Source organism: Sceloporus occidentalis, unplaced genomic scaffold (genome assembly GCF_023333645.1).
Source record: "Sceloporus occidentalis isolate IW3139 unplaced genomic scaffold, rSceOcc1.0.p SCAF_3, whole genome shotgun sequence".
Classification (NCBI taxonomy): domain Eukaryota; kingdom Metazoa; phylum Chordata; class Lepidosauria; order Squamata; family Phrynosomatidae; genus Sceloporus; species Sceloporus occidentalis.
The window spans coordinates 59541525-59560623 of record NW_028316983.1 but is presented as its reverse complement, the minus strand read 5'-3'; the positions used below and the strand labels follow the sequence as shown (position 1 = coordinate 59560623).

Below are 19099 nucleotides of genomic sequence, written 5' to 3'. Positions count from 1 at the left end.
ATACCTTTTCACTAAACTTTACAAGCTGTATAGTGAAATTGAAAGCTTTTTATTTTAGAGAATCACAGTGGCTATTTTAAATGGTTCCTTACTCCCAGGCCTCCGTGTATTTTCAGCTTCTCAGGCCTTGCTTGATTCTATGGCTTTAGTGACTCTTCTTTCTGCTTCTGCCTAGTAGTAGAGTTCATCTGTGTACATAGACTTTGGTAGCTCAGCTGATTAGAAGTTGGGTTCCTACATATGCAGGCATATGTATGGCAGGTGTAAAAATTTGACCCATCCAATAAGGTGGAAGTCTTTGCATCTAGAGGCATGCATTTTATTAGTTGTTTGTTTTTAAGAAGCTAAGAGTATTTATTTAACGGTGTCCAGCATTATAGATTTATGTTAGCATCTTAATCTCTTTTCTTTGTGACCAGTATTTCAAGGAGGTCAGTTTTCTTGACAATCCATATATTGGCCTTAGCCAATGCTGGCATATTTTAAATGTACTGTATATACTCATGTATAAGTCTAGAAATTTAGGTCAAAAAATTGACCCCAAAAACTTAAGTCGACTTATCCATGGGTCAATGTAAGTATTGTACTTTAACTCTTATTTTAAATAATGAACCATCCCCAGGTGAAAAGCAAGAGTGTAATCTGTACTGGAAGCACTAAATCCCTCTAGTCTCTTATCCATCCAGCCTTAAGAGTAAGCACAAAGAGTTATGTCTGCTAGAATTTTGTAAGTTCTTTGACATTATTTTGCTTTGCTTCATCCTTTAGATCCTTTGTTATATACCCCTAAGTTTTACCCTTGACTTATCCACAGATCATAGCAAAATCCATAATCCTGGCTCCCAAAACCTCTCTTGACTTATACATGAGGTCGACTTATAGTCGAGTATATACAGTATATGTGCCAGAGTTTCTGAAAGAGTACAGCTATGATGTTTACTTCCCTGTCTGAATCATTGTAAATCACTAGATAGGTAGATAGAAAAATAGATAGATAGAGGCAAATTTTATGCATCACATTCAGCCAAGGGATCAAAACACTGAATTTTTGTATGGCATATAAGACTACAATTACAGTCAGCCCTCCATATCAACAGAATTTTTTTATTCATGGATTTAAGCATCCACTTTCATTTTGCCATTTTATGTATTGGACACCATTTTACTATGCCATTGTATATAATAGGACTTGAGCATCCACAGATTTTGGGATCCACAGGAGGTCCTGGAACCAAACCCCAGCAGATAGCAAGAGCCCAATTTATTTGTTGTTATTGTTTTATGCAATTGAAGTTGGTTTGGTAGCAAAAAGAAGAAATCAGCTTATTTCTGTGGGTGATATGGTTTCCCATTCTGTAACTGCATAAAAAACTATGCTTGTGCCTTTTTCGACTACTTTTGTAGTTTTCTATTTATTTTCTGCTGTTCTATCAAGCTACCTCTCTGATACTCTTTATCTCTTTTCTCTTAATACTTGGCGGAAAGTTCTACAGTGTTTAAAGATTCACCAGTCCCAAATGCTATGTTTGTGAGGGCTGGTTCATTGGAAAAGTAAGAATTCATACATTAAGTCCATATCAAAGCAGGATTGTTTAATTTGATACTGGCTAACCATAGCCATATCACTTGCTAATTGTAGACATTACTATTAAATAATGTTTTCTAGGTGATTGTATAAAGGATGAGGTAAGATTCTAAAGGAATTAAGGTCTATCAAATGTTCAGTATGTCCTATTCCATTCCATCAAGAAGAAATGGTAAAAACGTATCTTCATCCTATTTATTAATAAACCAGACCTTGGATGTGGAGCTGAGCATTTTGGCTTGGGTTACACATTTGTTTTCTTTTGACCATAAATCACATGAATACATATGTGACAAAGTACAGGATTTTGTTTCCAGAAACGTAATCAAAGGTGGATATAAATATTTTAATAAATAAATGTTATTGGTATAATGAAGGATTTACTACAGAACACCTGCATGTTGTAGAGGCTTGTGGGGTGTGTTCTAGATGTACATTTTGTTTCTCATGGGCCTGTTACTTCCTCTGTATGAATGGAGGATATGCCCTAAAACAACAGGTTTTCATTTTTGATTCTCCAGATATTTTGAATGTCAATTCTCAGAAGCCATAACCAACATGGCTAGAGGAGACAAACTCTAAAGCCTTTGGAGAGACAAAGGTTCCCCATCGTTGGCTGAAACAATACAATTTATAGTCATGATTATACAACGTTATTCTAATTGAGCCTATCCAAAGTATCTAAAGCAGGAGAGGGAGTACAGTTTGGGGGTACATAGCCCCCCTTAGTGTGAAAAATAAATGAAGAAGGTGGAAGCATTTTCAACACACACACACACACACACACACACTTTTTGACTCCAAAGAGACCATATGACTTATGGGTTCCTTCTTGGAAAAGTGACCTCTCTTGGCCTTAAATGGCCCTGGAGAGAACATAGCAAGAATGCTGTCCACATCCCTGGGGACATTTGGGGGCATTTTTGTGGGGGTGGGTGAGTACTGCTCACCCTGATCTGCTGGAGGCCACTATTTAACATTTTGCTCCATCCATGCAAAAGCAGATCCATAGTGAAGACAAGTTGTCATTTTTAGGAAGCTTGTTCTTCCTTGCTATTCTTATCATTACAGAATCACTTTGTAATAATGAAAGAGAATATTTGTACAGCAGTGTACAGATACTGTTTTTGTTATTTATTATTTCATATTCTTCCTTGGGTTGTTTTTTTTTAAAAAAAAGATATAACATAATGAAAGAGAATATTTGCATGACTGTGGTATTCCTAATTCATTGAAATGTCATCATAGATGGTTCAAAATTTGATGATGTTTTTGGTTGTTACCCATGTTGCAGCAGCCAGCTTCCAGTTGAAATTCCAAACAAAATAGGTGGAAAAACAGTACACTCCATGGATCCCTCTGGGAGTATTAACTACAGACCTGGGCAGCATCAGGTGCAATTCAGCTAGAAAACAGGATAAGATACTGTGAGGCACTGTTACTGCTAGAACAAGAAAAAAGGCAGAAAGATGGGAGCGGTAGTGCTGCTAAGATTCTTGAGTTTTTAAAAGGGCAGGAAATGAAGGAGACTGTCTATTATACTGCTAATAAGATTCTTGAGGCCAAAAAAGGAAGTATGAGTAGCAAATGAGAGACTCATGGGCCCTTTTGAGTTTAATAAAAAAAAGTGGCATCAGGTATATTTCAGCTAGTATCTAGCTAGTTTTCCTTGAAAGACAGTTGGAATGGTATTCCATTTGTCATGTGACTGAGGAAAAACAAACCCAGGAGCAAATTTTCCTCTCGCTTGCCATTTCCCATTTGTCTTGAAGGTTCCCATTAAGAACAGATTTTAGATGAATTAAAGGGGAGAGATGTGTGCCTAAAGAACCTGCCACCGCCCCCCCGCCCCCCCGCACCTGATAGAGGTTTCTGCTGGGTCAACTAACCTTTGGTCAGTAGACTTGGCTAAAATCAATTGAAATGAAAATGGTTGTCCTGGAGGAGCTGACCAAGGTGCTGAAACTAGTTTTGGGAATAACATTCAGCAGCTTGCATAGACTTCTGACTAAAAACCAGCATACCATCACTGCCACACTGACATGGGAGCCGCCAGCTGTCACTGGATAGTAATGTGTTTGAAAAATGAAACGAATCAGACTATTATTTGAAATATTTGTCTCTTCTTCATAGAAATAGAACAGAAAACTATAACATAAAATATAAAACATTTTTAACATAAAATATACAATATATAGAACAGATTAAATCATTCATTTCTGTTTATATCTAGGTTAATTTCATTTAAGTTGCTGCAATTTAGATCAATTTAACTTTGTGATCATCCATCTGTTTTTTCACTCAGTCATAAAAATGTGGTTGTGAGGCTCCTGATATAACACATTTAAATCAAATATTTCACTCTCACTCACATTGTTCTTCAAAAACTATTAACTCAGATTCTTAAACCCCACTCATTAATTCCTAAACCTGACTAACCTAACCCTAACCCTCCTTATTCACCCCATGCTACACCAATCTCTCTCAACTCCTACTGTCAACCACCAGCCTTAAGCAAATCCTTTCTAACATTCCTCTTGCTTAATCTGAACATTCATCTTGTGTGTTTTAATGACAGATGTTTTAACTGGGTTTTAATATTTTTTTTCTGATTGTTTAATTGAGTTTTAATTTTTGTATTTTGTGGATTTTAAACAATGGTTTTTAATCATTGTATGATGCTTTGAGTCCTAATCTGAGAATATAGAAATAAATATAATAATAACAACATTCCATTCACTCACTCACCCCCACCAGCTCCTAACCTTATTACTATAATATCTAATACATTAAAAACCCAAATTATTTTAATAGGTAAAACAATCTTTTATTTTAAGAGGTCCATGACATCACAGTGATGTATTCTGAAAATATCTTTTCAATATAAGAGAAATTCAGCTGGATGCAGAAATAAACAGTTTACCAGCAAAATACTTTTTGTTTCTAAAGGATGGGTCCATTCCAGAAATGTTTTACCACTGTCATTGTCCTGCCCAGCAATTGTTGTTATCATCTGCCTCCCTCGTATGATTTATCATATAGTGTATATATTTGATTATAAGTCGAGAAATTTATGGCCAAAAATTGACCCTAAAATCCTGGTTCGGTTTATATATGGGTCAGTACAGTAATACTGTTTAGAAAGGTCCTGAAAGAAGCACTACTCCATGTACCTCAGCAGTGATTTTTGAAAGAGCTGCCAGACAGGTGTGTGTGAGTGAAAGAGGTAGTTACCTTTTCAATCCGCTGTTGAAAGCATCTCTCCCCATCCTCCTCTGGTTCTCTCTCCCCAGCAAATACTCAGTCCGATGTTAAAACCTTCTCCAGCACTAGGGAAGTGGTGCTAGGTGATCGGGAAAGGTCCAGAGACAGAGAAGGAAGGAGGGTGGTGCTGTTTTCTTCTTTAGATCTTTTGTTAGATGCCCCTAGGTTTTGTTCTCAACTTATCCACAGGTCATGTCAAAATCCATTATGTCGGCCCTAAAATCTTCCCTCAACTTATACATGAGGTCAAGTATATATAGAAGTACAATGTGCCCGCATTATACGTGGGCGTGCTATACGTGGCTTACGCGCTCAAGCTGGGGGGAGCGCATGGGGCGCAAGAGGAGGTGCATCCCATTCAGATGAATGGGGGGCGCGTCCATGGTGTGTGTGCGAGCCCTATTCAAGTGAATGGGGCTCCAGCATAAGCGGAATTTGCCTTACGCAGGGGGGTCCGGAACAAATCCCCCACGTAAGGCAAGGGTCCACTGTATATATGGTAATATTGTAAAATGAACAGAAAACTGTTCTATTAAATATGATGAAGTAGACTGAGTCTACGAAAGCTTGTGCTACAAAATTTGTTTTTTCAGTTACTCTCAAAGATCTACAAAATCCCTTTGTATATAGAAAAGTACATATTAATGCAGCTGCATCTTAATTTTTCCCAACCAAAAGTAACTGTAGGAAAACTCATTGGATTGGGACCCTAGCACTGATGTGGAATCGGGCTCTTTAACCCTCTAACTCATACTGTGGCCACACTTCTGATGCGGTGTGCAGTGCTTTAATTCTTCGATCCCAACTGTAGTGCGAAAATAGTATTGGAACTCTGTGCCAGTAAATTTGCAAAAGGAGCATCATTAAAGTGATTGCAGAGTACAAGTATTGGGAAAGTCATGATCTGGATTAGAACCTTAGTGGATGACAAGGTTTAATACCCCTCTTATCCTCCCCCCCACTGTGAAGGGTCTGAAGGTCATTGTTAGTCCATCTTTCATCTTCCCAGAATTCCATTGCTTTTGCATACTTTTTTTTAGAGTTGGGAGTTATTGGAAGAGTATTCCAGACACCCTCCGGGAGGAGGGGAAAAGAAGAGATAGTGTTAAATGAAAGGTCCAGGGTTCTGGGGATTGGAAACATCTGGGTTCTTCTAGCGCTTTTGGTTGTTTCTTATATCTGGGGTCAGAACTATGTTCCCAGATGTCATGTATAATGAAACCCTGGCCCCTGCCTTTTTTTTCTGTGTAGTACAGCAATCTTTAATATTGGCCGATTAGCAGGGGAGTTGCAGAAGGAAAGCGGTAAGCAGAGTAAGAGGTAGATGTTTTTCCATTCACTGCATCTCCATTAGCAGCTGTCTCTTCTCAACACCAGTTGCAGAGTAGAAGCAGTGACTTATATTTCAGCTATCCAGTTATCATTTAGTTCTATTTATAGTATATGGTCCATTACATCAATGCTGCTCAAGACCCCCATAAATACAACCAGGATAAAGCTACTTCCAAAATAATGTGTAGGACTTAACATATGTATTTATAGACATACAATTATTTACTACATTTTCATAAGTGATTAAGAGTGCTATGCAGTTTTGTTTTTGCTACCAAGTTTGGAAGATTTCTGTGATTGGAGACCCTCTCATGAGAATTGGAGGAATGACAAACATGATTACCAGTAATGGCATTGGAGTACTGCTGCCACTGTATTGGACATTGGATATAAAAGCAGGGATAGAGAATTTTCCCAATTTACATTGTGATTTTAATTTGCTGTTGGAGTGTGTTTTTGTGAATTTGACATTGCATACCAAATGTCAGTGAAAACCTGATATCATTATCTATATTTAAGGTATATATAATAAGGCTTGCGAATAGCAAGCTTTTATCACACTTTCATGTTTGTTATGTTGCTTTGTCTGGGTGAGTGTGACTTTTTCAGTAGTATGCTTTAAAAGAGAAGATGTCTCAACTTCTGTGTCCACAGTGCTTCCTTGTTATGAAAATTGATGTGCATTTTATCTACACATGACCGAGCAAACTGTGATTGATGCAAGGGTTGAAGCAAAAAAAATATTCTTAAGTTCACATCTGGGATTTTCAAAACAGCCAAAGAAGGCAGAGCTTTGGCACTTTGCTGCCAAACATCTATGAAGCTGCATATATTATTGTTTCTCAAGAGCCATGTGCATAATGGCCTAGTTTCCTATGGATCTTTAAAAATTCAGGCTGCCCATTTCTCACTTTTCTCCACCATGCATGTGGGGTTCTGAAGGAGAGGATGTAATTCATGGCCAAAATGAGTAATCTCTCCTTGTGAGAGCTTTTCCCTCTGGACAACACTGACTGTCCCATGAGATCCTGACTCCATCCTCACTGATTGGTGGTGAGGGGAGGAAACTGAACCCAGGGTGTGGAAAGACTTTGAAGCCATATATTTTTCCTCACTGCACCATTTATTGACAGGAGGGATCACTATGGACTGCATAAAACTAGGTGATAGGCCATGGATACTTTTTCTCACCATAACCCAGGGACATTGAGAAGCTCCTGTTCAGTATATCTGTAAGTGCTGTACAAAAACTCCAAAATTAGTAACTCTTCTTGGAAAATGCAATCTAGTTTCCAATCTCAGTGAGTGTAGCTTTGGAGCTCCTTAAGCTTGGGCAGCTCCCATTTAGCAGCACTTGTTTCTTGCATGCTCACTGGTACATCCATCATTATTGGCAACCTGCTGCAGTTTACTGCAGTACACAATCTCAACCATTTTTTGTGTGTGACACAGTCAACAAATTAATATTTATAAGTTTGAAAATTTAAAACTGTCACCGCCACTTCCCATCCTAATTTTGTCTTGGAAACAAATCACACTTTGCAAGTATATGTCTTAACTCACCACTCTGAGCTGTTTTGATGGGGTATTTTGTTGTTGTTGAACACGCAGGCACACATTTAAGAATGGTTTTGCTTTGAGTGTCCATGCTTTCCAAAGCCTTTATCTTTAAAATGTTACGTGTCTTTTCTTGCAGCTCCTGAAGCCTCCTCATAGTTGGCTGCCCCATCACACGCGTAGTGCCTCACCTCTTACCCATATGACTGTTCTGGTTCTCCATAGGTCCTCTTTTTATATTGATTTTCGTTTTTTGTTCAAAAGTACTATTGTTGTTGCTGCTGCTGCTGCTGTTCTTGTTTTTGTTATACCTGTTGTGTTCTTCTTCCCCCTCAAAATCCGTAAGGGCTCCCCTTGGCAACTACTCACTTTTGTATTTGGTTGTTTTGTTTTGTTTTTAATCTCATCTTCCTCTTTGGCACAGATCAAAGTGGTGAATGCATTCCGTAGCTCCTTGTATGAAGGCCTCCAGAAACCCGAATCCAAAACCTCCATTCATAACTTCATGACTCACCCAGAGTTCATCCTGGAGGAAGACGAGCCTCGGACCCCATTCCCCGATGGCACCGATGAAGACCCGGAAGCTGAAGAACTCAAACAGCAAAGTGAGGAGAGTCCAGGCGAGTCCTCACCCCTCAACAAAAATAACAATGCAGTGGACAGCAGTATAGCTGAGGACACCATTCCAGAGCCAGAAAGCCCTCTACACAGCTCAGAAACATCAGTTTGACCTTCGAACTATGATCTTCTGCTCGTCCCCCCTCCATACATTGTAGGCACCAACATCTGACCACATACTGTGGCCACTTCCTGTTAAATCCTCACATGTATATGCCTATTTCCTTCCTCCTCTTCCTTTATCGTTGTTTAGCTGCAGGAATCACAGCATTTTATATCTAAACAATTATGTTGGCAGAGGTGGCTCCCTCAAGAGAGAAACCTTCTTCTGAATTGGGTTCCACATGTCTGTTATAGTGACATTTCTGTCATTGTGTGGGCATTGCTGGTGGGGATTTTTTAATTGCAAAATCTAAATCCCAGATATTGGCATATATCGTTGGGAAGAAGGAGATGAGCACAAGGGGGTGTAATTAAAGGGGAATCTGAATCAGGTATTGGATGTGAAGGTGAACCCAGTCTTCCATAGGGGTTGGGGTGGAATGGTACCTGATTTCTATATTTTTCTGTTTGTCTATGTATGTTTTTGTAATAGTATCACCCACAGGAGATAAGGGTGACAAAAAGTCTTAAAATACCTTTTAAAAGATGGAATCAGGACAAAGGCAAGCAACAAGGTAATATGAGACGTTCCTTAAAGGGATTAAATTAAGTGGGACATGGCTTTTGATCGAAAAAGAAATGTATATGAATAAAGAACTCTGCATTAGGTGAGGTTTGTGAGATGTCTTAGATATCTACAAATTGATTTTCTTAATTAGGTTTTTGCCATTTTGATTATCAGGCGAGTAGGTTCCCTGCCCTGTAAGGTAAACATCCAAACCTCATCCAAAGAATCTTAAAAGCATGTGGCATAACTCCATGTTGTAGTTGCTCCCCTAGCTTCAAAAGGGTTGTTATGGGGAAAGGGCCAATTATTTGAAGAGTGCAAAATGTAAAACAGTACAACTTTGTCACCTCTCATAAAAAGCTATCTGTTCCTATAGTTTCTCTTGGATTTTGTATGCAGAAGAGAGAAAGTTTAATAGGAAAGGTTCTTGGACACATACCTTTGTACAGTATGCTTTTTTTTAGTGACATTTGCAAATTGGTTGGTTCTGTAGAGTTTGGGCTGTGTTGTTCACGGCACAAAACATCCTATTCAGTTACTAAGAATAAGGAACAACAATATGGCTTTTCCCACATTTCTTAGTAGTAGTGCCTTCCCTTCCCATTTCACCTCAACTGGCCTCCCATCTTTTCCTAAGGCGATTGTTGCTATTCATCTGTCTTTTGTCCAAAAAGAACATTAGAGAAGATGAATGACTTCCTGTGTTGAAGGAAGATGGGGTCAGTCTCATCTCATCCTGTGTTTGCTAATATTAACAATGTTGCAGTTTACAGTTAAATGGGGGCCTCTTGCTGAAATTGTTATGAACATATCTAGACGAGGCCAATTTGTGGTGCAAGAAAAGTGTGGGCACTTGCAATTGTGCTACTTGGGGCAGAATGGCTCAGTGCAGGATGCTTTGCTTAGAAAGTGCTATCTGGAAGCAAAGAGAAAGCTTAGTTTTTAGTAGCTGTATTGGAAGGTTTTTTTCCCATTTTCAGCATTGCCCTCCCAACATTCTAAAGTGGATGGCTTTTCCTTGTCAGTGGCCTTTTCCCCTTCATTTCCTTTTGAAGAATGCACAGCAAAAACTCCTGTGCCTTGTATAAGCACTGCCCAAAGCACCACCTGCCACACAGGAGCCTGGTACTTTGCCAAGTGATAAGTGTTCCTTAAAGGGAAAAAATGGAAATTGAGTGTTTAAACCCTTGAGCTTGTAGATTGGTCACTGAATTTCATAGTGAGTTCAAGGAAAACTGATCAAAATTCCTTCATGGTAGGTCTTCTGTTCCAATGCTGGCATAACAGGACATGAGCGATAGGTCCAACTAACTGCCAATAGCCGGGAAAGGGATACCCATTACTGACCATCTTAACCGATCCCATCACCAACCCCATGTTTTCCTTCCAGATAAATCCACTTCATTTCTTTCATCTGAACTGTACATATGGGGAGGAAATTAGGGAGGGAAACTGCCATCTCTTGCTATATGACCTATCAAATGGGGGGACTCTTTTTTTATTTAGTTCTAGTCTAAAGATTACATTGCCTCAGTGGTCATTTTTCTACTTTAAATACTTGTTTCGCAAGTATTTAAACAAGCACCATGTATGTCAGGTGCTTGCATAAATATTTATGAAAGATTTGGGGGAGGGAACACTGATTTTTTTTATGTTTAATAATTTTTTATTACCTCAAATCTTGTTTTGGAAGAAAATAAAACTGTCACTCCCAAAAATCTGTAACTGACAGGTTGTGGTGAGGGGTCTGGCCTACATTTTAGTACATTTATTTTCTTGCTTGTGTCTAGCTTCCTGGGGGGAAAAAGGGGGGGCGATAATAATTATATAAATATTATGCAAAAAATATATAGTTTTCTTTAAATCAGAAACTGATATTTTCAAGTCAGCCATATGTATTTTGTTTAAAGGAAACTAAACTGTGAGTTATGTAACTGCCGTGGAATGTAGTCACATGGCTGGCAGTTGAAACTTTGTGACTGGTCAAACTCCAGTCAGCTTCCTTTCTCTGAACAGCCATCTTTGTACTAAAGTCAATTGTGTTATACAGAAATGTTTTTTATATAAATTATGTTGACATGGCCAGCATTTTATGGTTCCATGAGTGGAACTGATCACCTGTTTCATGGCTAGAGAGGAAAAGGGTACTACCTTTCAGTTAATCCCCCTCTCCTCACCAGATAGTTGAACAGCAGTGTGAAAGGATAGACTTTGGGGAAAAGACAACCCCAAATCTAGCATGTACTCCCCACCCCCAGTAGACCAAAGGTGGAGTTTGGTGATGGGTTTTGTTTAATTCATTTTGTTTGGCTGCCCCACGCAGCATCCTTTTGTGTGCATCTGGATAACATCCAAGTAAGGTGATCCACATAAAAGAACACATGTTTGTGGCCTACCTTGGCTGGATGGGGATAGATTGCAATTTCTGTGAAACGTACCATAAGTGATGGAATTATCTTTGCAGCCAACAAGGGTGAACATGGCAGGGCGGGGGCGGGTGGGAACAATTCGTGCCGTGCCAGACAGGAAATGACTTAATATCCTGTGATGTGTGTTACTTTGCCTTGGAATGCTTTGTTGTTGTTGTTTTAAGAAAAGCACCCTGGACATAATTTTGCATCCAGTTCTTAATAGGACTTAGTAGGAATTTATTATTTTTGTTTAAAAAAATTGGCAGATTGGTACCAAAGACATTACCTGATTTCCTGTGTGTAATGGAGAATATCCATTTTTAGAAGCTAGACTTGTTTAATTGGTTCTTTTTATTGCGTTGCACAGGGATTTGATTTAATTTTTCAAAAATTTTGTGCAATAAGTTTGAAGATGCTATTATTTTTAAAAAAGGAACAAGTCCAGAAGGAAAATAAATCTAATTGTAATTTTAGCCATGGGCAAATAGGAACCAAAATATATACATCAATCACAAATGTTTAAATAAGCATAGGCATTTCTGCATGTTTCACATGCCTCTTGGAGAGCAATACATACCACTATTGTCAATGGGTTCAGTCTTGAGTACACTGAAGACCTCTTTCAATGGCCCATGTATTAAGGAAAAGAAATAGAGGATCTGTGTCTGTTCCATTGCATTCTTCCCAGGTTTGCCTAGTTCAGTGTTTAGTCTCTAGTCCTCTTTGCCTTTTCATGGGATTGAGGCAAACAGTTGCAATGGCTGCAAGTCTTATAAAGAGGAGGGTATGTTGATTGTGACTTCCACATGTGCCATGGAAGTCTTTCATTAATAACTTTCTGCTCTTCCCATCTACTCAGCAGGTCACCTCTCAAGGTCTCTTCTTCCTCAGGAGAGCATCTTGATGAAAGGTCAAACTATCTCCACCAACAAAGACAGAATCCCTCTCTTAGGACAGCTTCACTTTTGCAGTCACTATCAATGTAGCTTGTCCTCCTGCTCACTGTATCCACACTCTTTGGGTTGTGCTTTGTGGTGATAATACCCCTACTAACCAAATACAAATGAGCCCTATTTGCAAATTCATCTCCTCTTTAGAGAACCCATGGCTAATACTACTTCTTTGGGTTTTTTTCCTGCCCATAAATAAATATATATACAATATTAAAATAAATATTTGTGTGTATATTTATTTAAATTTAAAAGCTTTTTAAAAATGCATGCATATAAGAATTTTAAGTTTTCCCTTTTTGCAGTAACTAGTATAATACACTCTGGTATTTTTGTATTAAAAAAAGAAAAAAGACAAAACAAAAGGATGAATATTATGTGGTATGCATGACATTTTAAAAATGTTGTTTTCAAAGCAATATGTACCCCTGGTGTGTTTGCCATATTCTAGAGTCCAGCTTAAAGTGCACCTGATCTGTAATTGCATTTTGATATTATTTAATCTATGTGTACAATGTTTTGCATGTATTTATATGGGTCTTGGAAAGATTTCTTTTGTTTGGGGAAGGGATAATAAGAGAGGTAGGGTTGGAATAAATACAATGAGCCTCTTCCAAAACATTTGAAACTCCAAGCATAGATAATACTCTGAATGGAAACAGGAGGGGGAAATCAAAATGAATTTTTTAAAGGTGCAACAATAGGGGGAAAGGATTCTGTTTTGAACTAATAAAGCTTTTTTAAAATTTTGCTGTTAAGCAGAAACAGTGCGCGAGTGCGTTGAGAGAATAAACTGTGCCCGCTTGTAATTGTGATGTCTTCAATATGTGTCCCACCAGTCTTATGAAGTCACTGATCATCTACTGATGCTGAGATATGGGATACTCTAAATGAATGTAAAGGTTTAGCTTGGAACCAAATCATAGTGTGAAATCTGTTTTCAGCATTCAGTGTGGTAGTTGGACAAAAACCTCTGTCCCACTTCTGCCAGCTTTGCACAAGGCCCAAAAAGAGCTACCAAATACTAGCCAAAGGCAAATACTTTCATAGCGGATAGGCAGCAAACTGTTCATATTGAAAATTAAAAGGTTTTTAAAATCACTGACCAGCAGAAGTAGAAAAATAACAAGTCCTTTCTATCGGAAAATAAACCATGGATGGGTTTTTATTTCTATCCTTTTAAATTATTTCCTCAAAAGCCCAGTGGTTAAGATTGTGCAGTTTAGTTATCACCACAAATCTTTGATTTCACTAGGTGAACAAAGTATAATACTGACTGCTCAAGGCTAGTTCATGTATTCTCATATGAACACTGGTTTCAGAAGCTGAGCATGGCTCTGCCTCTGACAGCGCAAGAAGTGGACATGTGCATTTACCACATTATGGCCAGCATTTCTGCCTGTGCAGTTCTGCATTTCCATTACTGCCATGAAAGCAGTTTTGACATCCTTGAGTATGCATTTTATCATTTATCATGTCATTTATCAACTAGAAGAGAGTGGAAGGTGCCCAAGCTGCATCCAGCCACAGTTGTAGAGTGAGAAATGAAAGCTACTGCTCCTGTCCCTAATCTCCTGTAAATCACAACTTATAACAAATCACTGCATATCTATGTGGGCATTGGCAACTCTCTGCTCCCAAGTACTTCCCATCTCATCCCTGAACCAATAAGATCCTGGCCTCTATTTGTATGGTCCTAGGGAGAAGTGTTACCAATAGGTCAAATAGACTGATGTGTCTTCAGCATTGATAGCTGGGGTGTGAATCTGAACAAAGAGACAGATTTTTACAAAAAGAAATGTCTTTAGGGGGTGTCTTCATTATATGATAAAACACACAGTGGCTCCCTGTATTCCATCCTTCTGCTGTTGTGAATGAGGGATACAGTCAAGCTCTCTCTATTAATTTCTTATTCATTCAGCTCAAGAGTGGATAATTTGGTATCATGGTGAAATTTCGTTAGAAAGTTGCTTTGGTTCAAAAGCACACAAGAAGGATGGAAAATAGTGAGCCACTGTGTATTTTAGTTCAAATGTATGCATGAGAGCAGCAGAACAAGCTCTTGTATTATTGAACACAGGAATGAACCAGGAAACAGATGGGAAAATAGCATGCCAGAATCCAGTTATGTGGTTGTGCATGCAGAGGGAAGCAGTTAGTAGAATTCGATATGTAAAAGTGCATATTGGAAGGGATGAATTCAGGAAACTAACAAGCTCTTTAGATCCTGGTCTGTTGTCATAGATTAGCAACAAATGATAGGCATTTTCCAATGATACTTCTGAATTAAAAAAAAAAGTAGTAAACTAACAACTCCCCCCCCCACACACAACACATTTCTTTAAAAGTCATCATTCTCTTTAGATGAAGAAGGGGCTTAGGGTCATAAATTTTCCATTGGAATGCATAGTTGGCCAAAAATACTATACTTCTTGAATAGCTGCTTAGTGGGGACAATTCAGCAGGTGCTGACACTCCACTGCCAAAGTATGGCAGAAACCAGGCTTCCTATGTGGAGCCTGGTAAAATTACTGTTTTGGACTACAGCTCCCAGATCCCCCAGCTAGCATGACTACTGACTGTACTGGCTGGGATTGGTTGACTGAGAAAGTAACTTCTCCTTTGCAGTCATTAAAAAAACAAACTTGTACTGAATCTGGAAAACTACAACTCTTCTCCAGTTCTCTTCTGGCTCCTAACTGCCAGTTCTCTGTCCGTTGGCCTAAAATTCTTGAGGGTAACTCTATGCTGTGATTTAAGTGAGACTGGTTATATGAAAAGCACACACCCCTGCAAGGTTTCTTGTGGCTCTGTGTCACATTGATAAAGTTCTCCAGCCATCCAACAGGTTCTACAGGACCATATCACTAGCATGTCAAGCAGGGATGAGTAACATGTAACACTCTAACGTTAGACTACAACGTCCATCTGCCCTTCCCAGTTGATATGACACCTAGGATTGCTAGGAATAGAAGTCTAGCAACATCTGGAAGTCCTTGCCTCACCTCTAATTAATATGGTGTGGAAAAACTGCAAAAGTAGGTGTATGTATATGTGCATGGTGGGCCCTTGCACAATCCTGCACACATGTTTTTAGTTTCTATCCACAATGCCTTTTCAGTCTGGCCAGTATAATGCAAATGTAAATGGTCAAACAATACCAACTGTTCATTTCTACCAGCCTGTAATAAGATAGAACTAAGAAATTATTTTGCTCATTTTCCTAAGCAGCAAACAATCACATGAGCCTCCAAAGAATCATGATGAAGTTAATACAGATTCCTTTATCCACATCCACTTACGTCAAACCTCAAGCCAAATATTTTCTCACCAGAATATAGGATGGTTGAGTTGCACCACAGTCAACTTTGCTTTGAAAAGTTTCAAGTAAGGTACAAATTTTAAAGGAGATAAAGTTAATATAACTTGCTGTATAGCCAAGCATTTTCCTATTATGGTTGTCTTTCCTATGCTGCCATACGAATATGCCAAATTTTGATTCACATGAGCATTGTCTGATCTCTGTGACTTATGTGCTCTGTGTTTCTTGTTACTGTGTGACCTGTGGTCTTTTTTGTGCCATAATTTGGTTAATGTGAAGGCTGCCATTTTTGTGCCTTTCAGCCAGCTCACCACTGCCCAAGCTTGCTGTTCGGTTGTTTGCAAAATTGGTAACATTGGCTATTTGCAGCTACTGTTATCTTAAATTAAGTGTGACCAAGAAGTGCATTGTGACTCCAGGTGGCAACCAGTCCTAGGCATCCCATTTTGGTACTCATGGATCTAGATCCAATGGAAACCAAAATCAGCTAAATTCAGTAAATGCTACTTAGATAAATAGAAATAAACAACTTGAACTGCTTCAGATATTATTTCGAGTAGGTACATGTTATGGATCTGTATTCTTTACTTGATGATGCTACATCACTTGGCTTTTCAGTAGTTGGGGAGACTAAGGAGCCCCCTCTGCCCAAATGACATTTTCATACATGGACCAACCAGAAACAGCAAGATTTAGATATACAGTTTTGATAAGCCACCTTAAGAAATGTATTTAGAATCAGAATGTTTGATTTTAGAGCTTGCAGAATATTACTTTTAACTGAATAGTTATTATTCTAAAGTTTCAAATGGTAATTATTGCTACTATTGCATTTTTAAAAGCATATCCCCAAACCTTTTTATTTCCTTCTTCAAACACACACCAGCATGCTACAAGCTACTGGCCTGTAGCACAAAACACACCCAAATAGCGAGACCACATATGCCCTGTAATTATAAAAGTATTTTTTTAGAGTCACAGTGCAAAAGGAGAAAAATAATCTTCCATTGCATTACAATTATAGCTCAGTTGTGTCTCACTTTTTTCAGTTACTTCCAAGTTCTTCTTGGTAACTTAAGAGTAACTCTATTGATATAATAAGAGTTAATATCTCCCCAATAACAAGTACAAAATACCAAGCTGGATGCTGTGCAATTTCCTTTTGCTTTAAATGGAGCTGGTGTGCAAGGGAAGTTACACAGTAGCCTCACTTAAGAAGCATACAGTGCTTTTTGGAAAGTTCATAAAACAAGTTTACTGTCATCTTTTCCTCTAAATCAAACTCCCAAAATACCTACTTTGGAAATCATATTAAAGTGTAGTTGTGCCTTTCTTGAAAGTAGGATGAGAGGAAAAATAGTTTGAAATCACTAAACTAAAACTAACTAAAAATAATAAAATTATGTACGGTATATGTGGCTCATATATAATGTTTGAAATGACACACTTAGATGTTTCTTTGGATGCTTCTCAGAAACACTCAAATACAAATTTTTATGGAGCAGTGGGAGAGAAATCCACTACTTCATGTGTGAATTGATGTACAAAGAACACCAATAAGAGAATGGGAGAGAGTGAGATCGATGGAACCTTTTAGCCATACGACAGGCAACATTTGACAACAAAGAGTAGGAGTAGTTCTAAATCGATGGGCTGAGCTAGCCTCCGTCACATAGACCAAGTATGGTTTTAGAGATATGTGACTGCAACTCCCACTTTAGCATAGTGCTGTGAAAAGCTAAGAGTTACCAGCTAACAACATCTGGATGACTGCACTTTACCCATGCCTGAGAGACACTAGTTGAAAAGATTAAGCAAAGATTAAACAAAATACCAAGCTGGATGCTGTGCAATTTCCTTTTGCTTTAAATGGAGCTGGTGTGCAAGGGAAGTTACACGGTAGCCTCACTTAAGAAGCATACAGTGCTTTTTGGAAAGTTCATAAAACAAGTTTACTGCCGTCTTTTCCTCTAAATCCAACTCCCAAAATACCTACTTTGGAAATCATATTAAAGTGTAGTTGTGCCTTTCTTGAAAGTAGGACGAGAGGAAAAATAATTTCCTCTATTCATGCGAATGGGTCTACTTGAATTATGACAAAGGTGACCAACCTGTTTGCATACACAGGCATAGGTCAACCTTACACATGCATGTGTGTCTTTTGTTGTCATTTGCAGAGGTTGGTATTCTCTTTTTCTCTTCACAACAACTAACCTTGCCATTGACTCACCATTTTTCTGCAATAGCAAACCCACTGCCGCCAACCGTTCTGAAGCTGGTGGTGAGCAGATGGGATAGGAGAAGCATCTGTCTGGTAATTGTCATGCACTGAAACCCCCTTGAAGAACGCCAGTGGATCTTGATCTGCATTTGGTTGCTTCTGCTCCTCTTTGTTCTCCACCAGTCATGGAATGGCTATTGGAGGGTGGATGAGAGTGGCGTAACATTGAATCCTGGGGGTGATGACAGGAGGCATAGTGGAGTTCATCATATGGAACACCATGTAAGATCTTAGCCTATATTGGAATAAGACCCATGATTTGCTACACAGGAATTCACCAACTCCTGCTGAGGTATGAAACTGAGCAAAGTAGGAAACACTTGTACTGACCTTAGTCTTAATTTTTATTGTTGACATAAACTCGCCCTCCTGGGAAATCAGTCTCCATTCTTTTAACAGAAAGACCAAAATCTTTAGCCTTTTCTTTGCTAGTTAGCTGCTTTTGGGCCTTGCCATTCTCTGAAAAAGTGCACTGGTGTCTCAGCCTCCTTCAGATGCAGACTCAGTTGATGCGATTTCTAGAAAACCGAAGTGGGATTGTTTGTTCAGGCTCGCTGTTTTTGACATAGCGAAATTGGACCCAGCAGCTCACTGCCTCATTCTAGGGCAAAAATAAAAATGAAAAACAAATGTGTCGACCAAGCAAAGCCTCAATGGATATCAGTGCCGAGTATTTACTGCCTCTGTCTGTATGTCTGTCGCTGTCATATGGTCCTCCACAGTGTGTCACTGGCAAAACCGGACTAAGCTTGTGAGACCATCCATTGTCTGTGGGCAAGCATTTTTTAAATCTAATTGTAAATAAAATGATACAAAAATGTGGCCCGTTTTTCTCATTTCCTGTTATGTTTTCAATCTCTGGATGTTCCAGGTCATGTGTTCTGAGGTGTAAAAGAGTCAAAAGTATGCTTGTGTCTGTGGATCAATTCTAAATTTCACAGTCCTGAAGATGTGAATATTTGTGGTGCCTTACTGCCTTCTAGGCCCATTATTAACAAGTTCCTCTTGCTGTCCCTATCTCAGAGTCTAGCAACATGTGGACCTCTGGATATTTTTGGGCTGCAACCCTACATGGTCAGTGTGGGTGAGGTAAGCGATCATGGTTGTAG

General features: G+C 38.8%; 1 protein-coding gene across 6 annotated transcripts in view; it reads left to right on the top strand.

Moving 5' to 3' along the window:
- Window positions 1–18812, top strand: part of LOC149316002 (plasma membrane calcium-transporting ATPase 4-like) — a 207562-nt gene extending 188750 nt beyond the window's left edge. For 4 of the 6 annotated variants that reach the window (XM_089514603.1, XM_089514601.1, XM_089514606.1 and 1 more), the window contains one exon: window positions 8163–18812. In XM_089514603.1, the coding sequence (XP_089370729.1) occupies window positions 8163–8468 (306 nt within the window). In that variant the 3' untranslated portion in view covers window positions 8469–18812. The remainder of the gene's footprint in view (window positions 1–8162) is intronic. The other 2 variants (XM_089514605.1, XM_089514604.1) reach the window with 1 other exon arrangement.
- The last annotated feature ends 287 nt before the right edge of the window (window positions 18813–19099 follow it).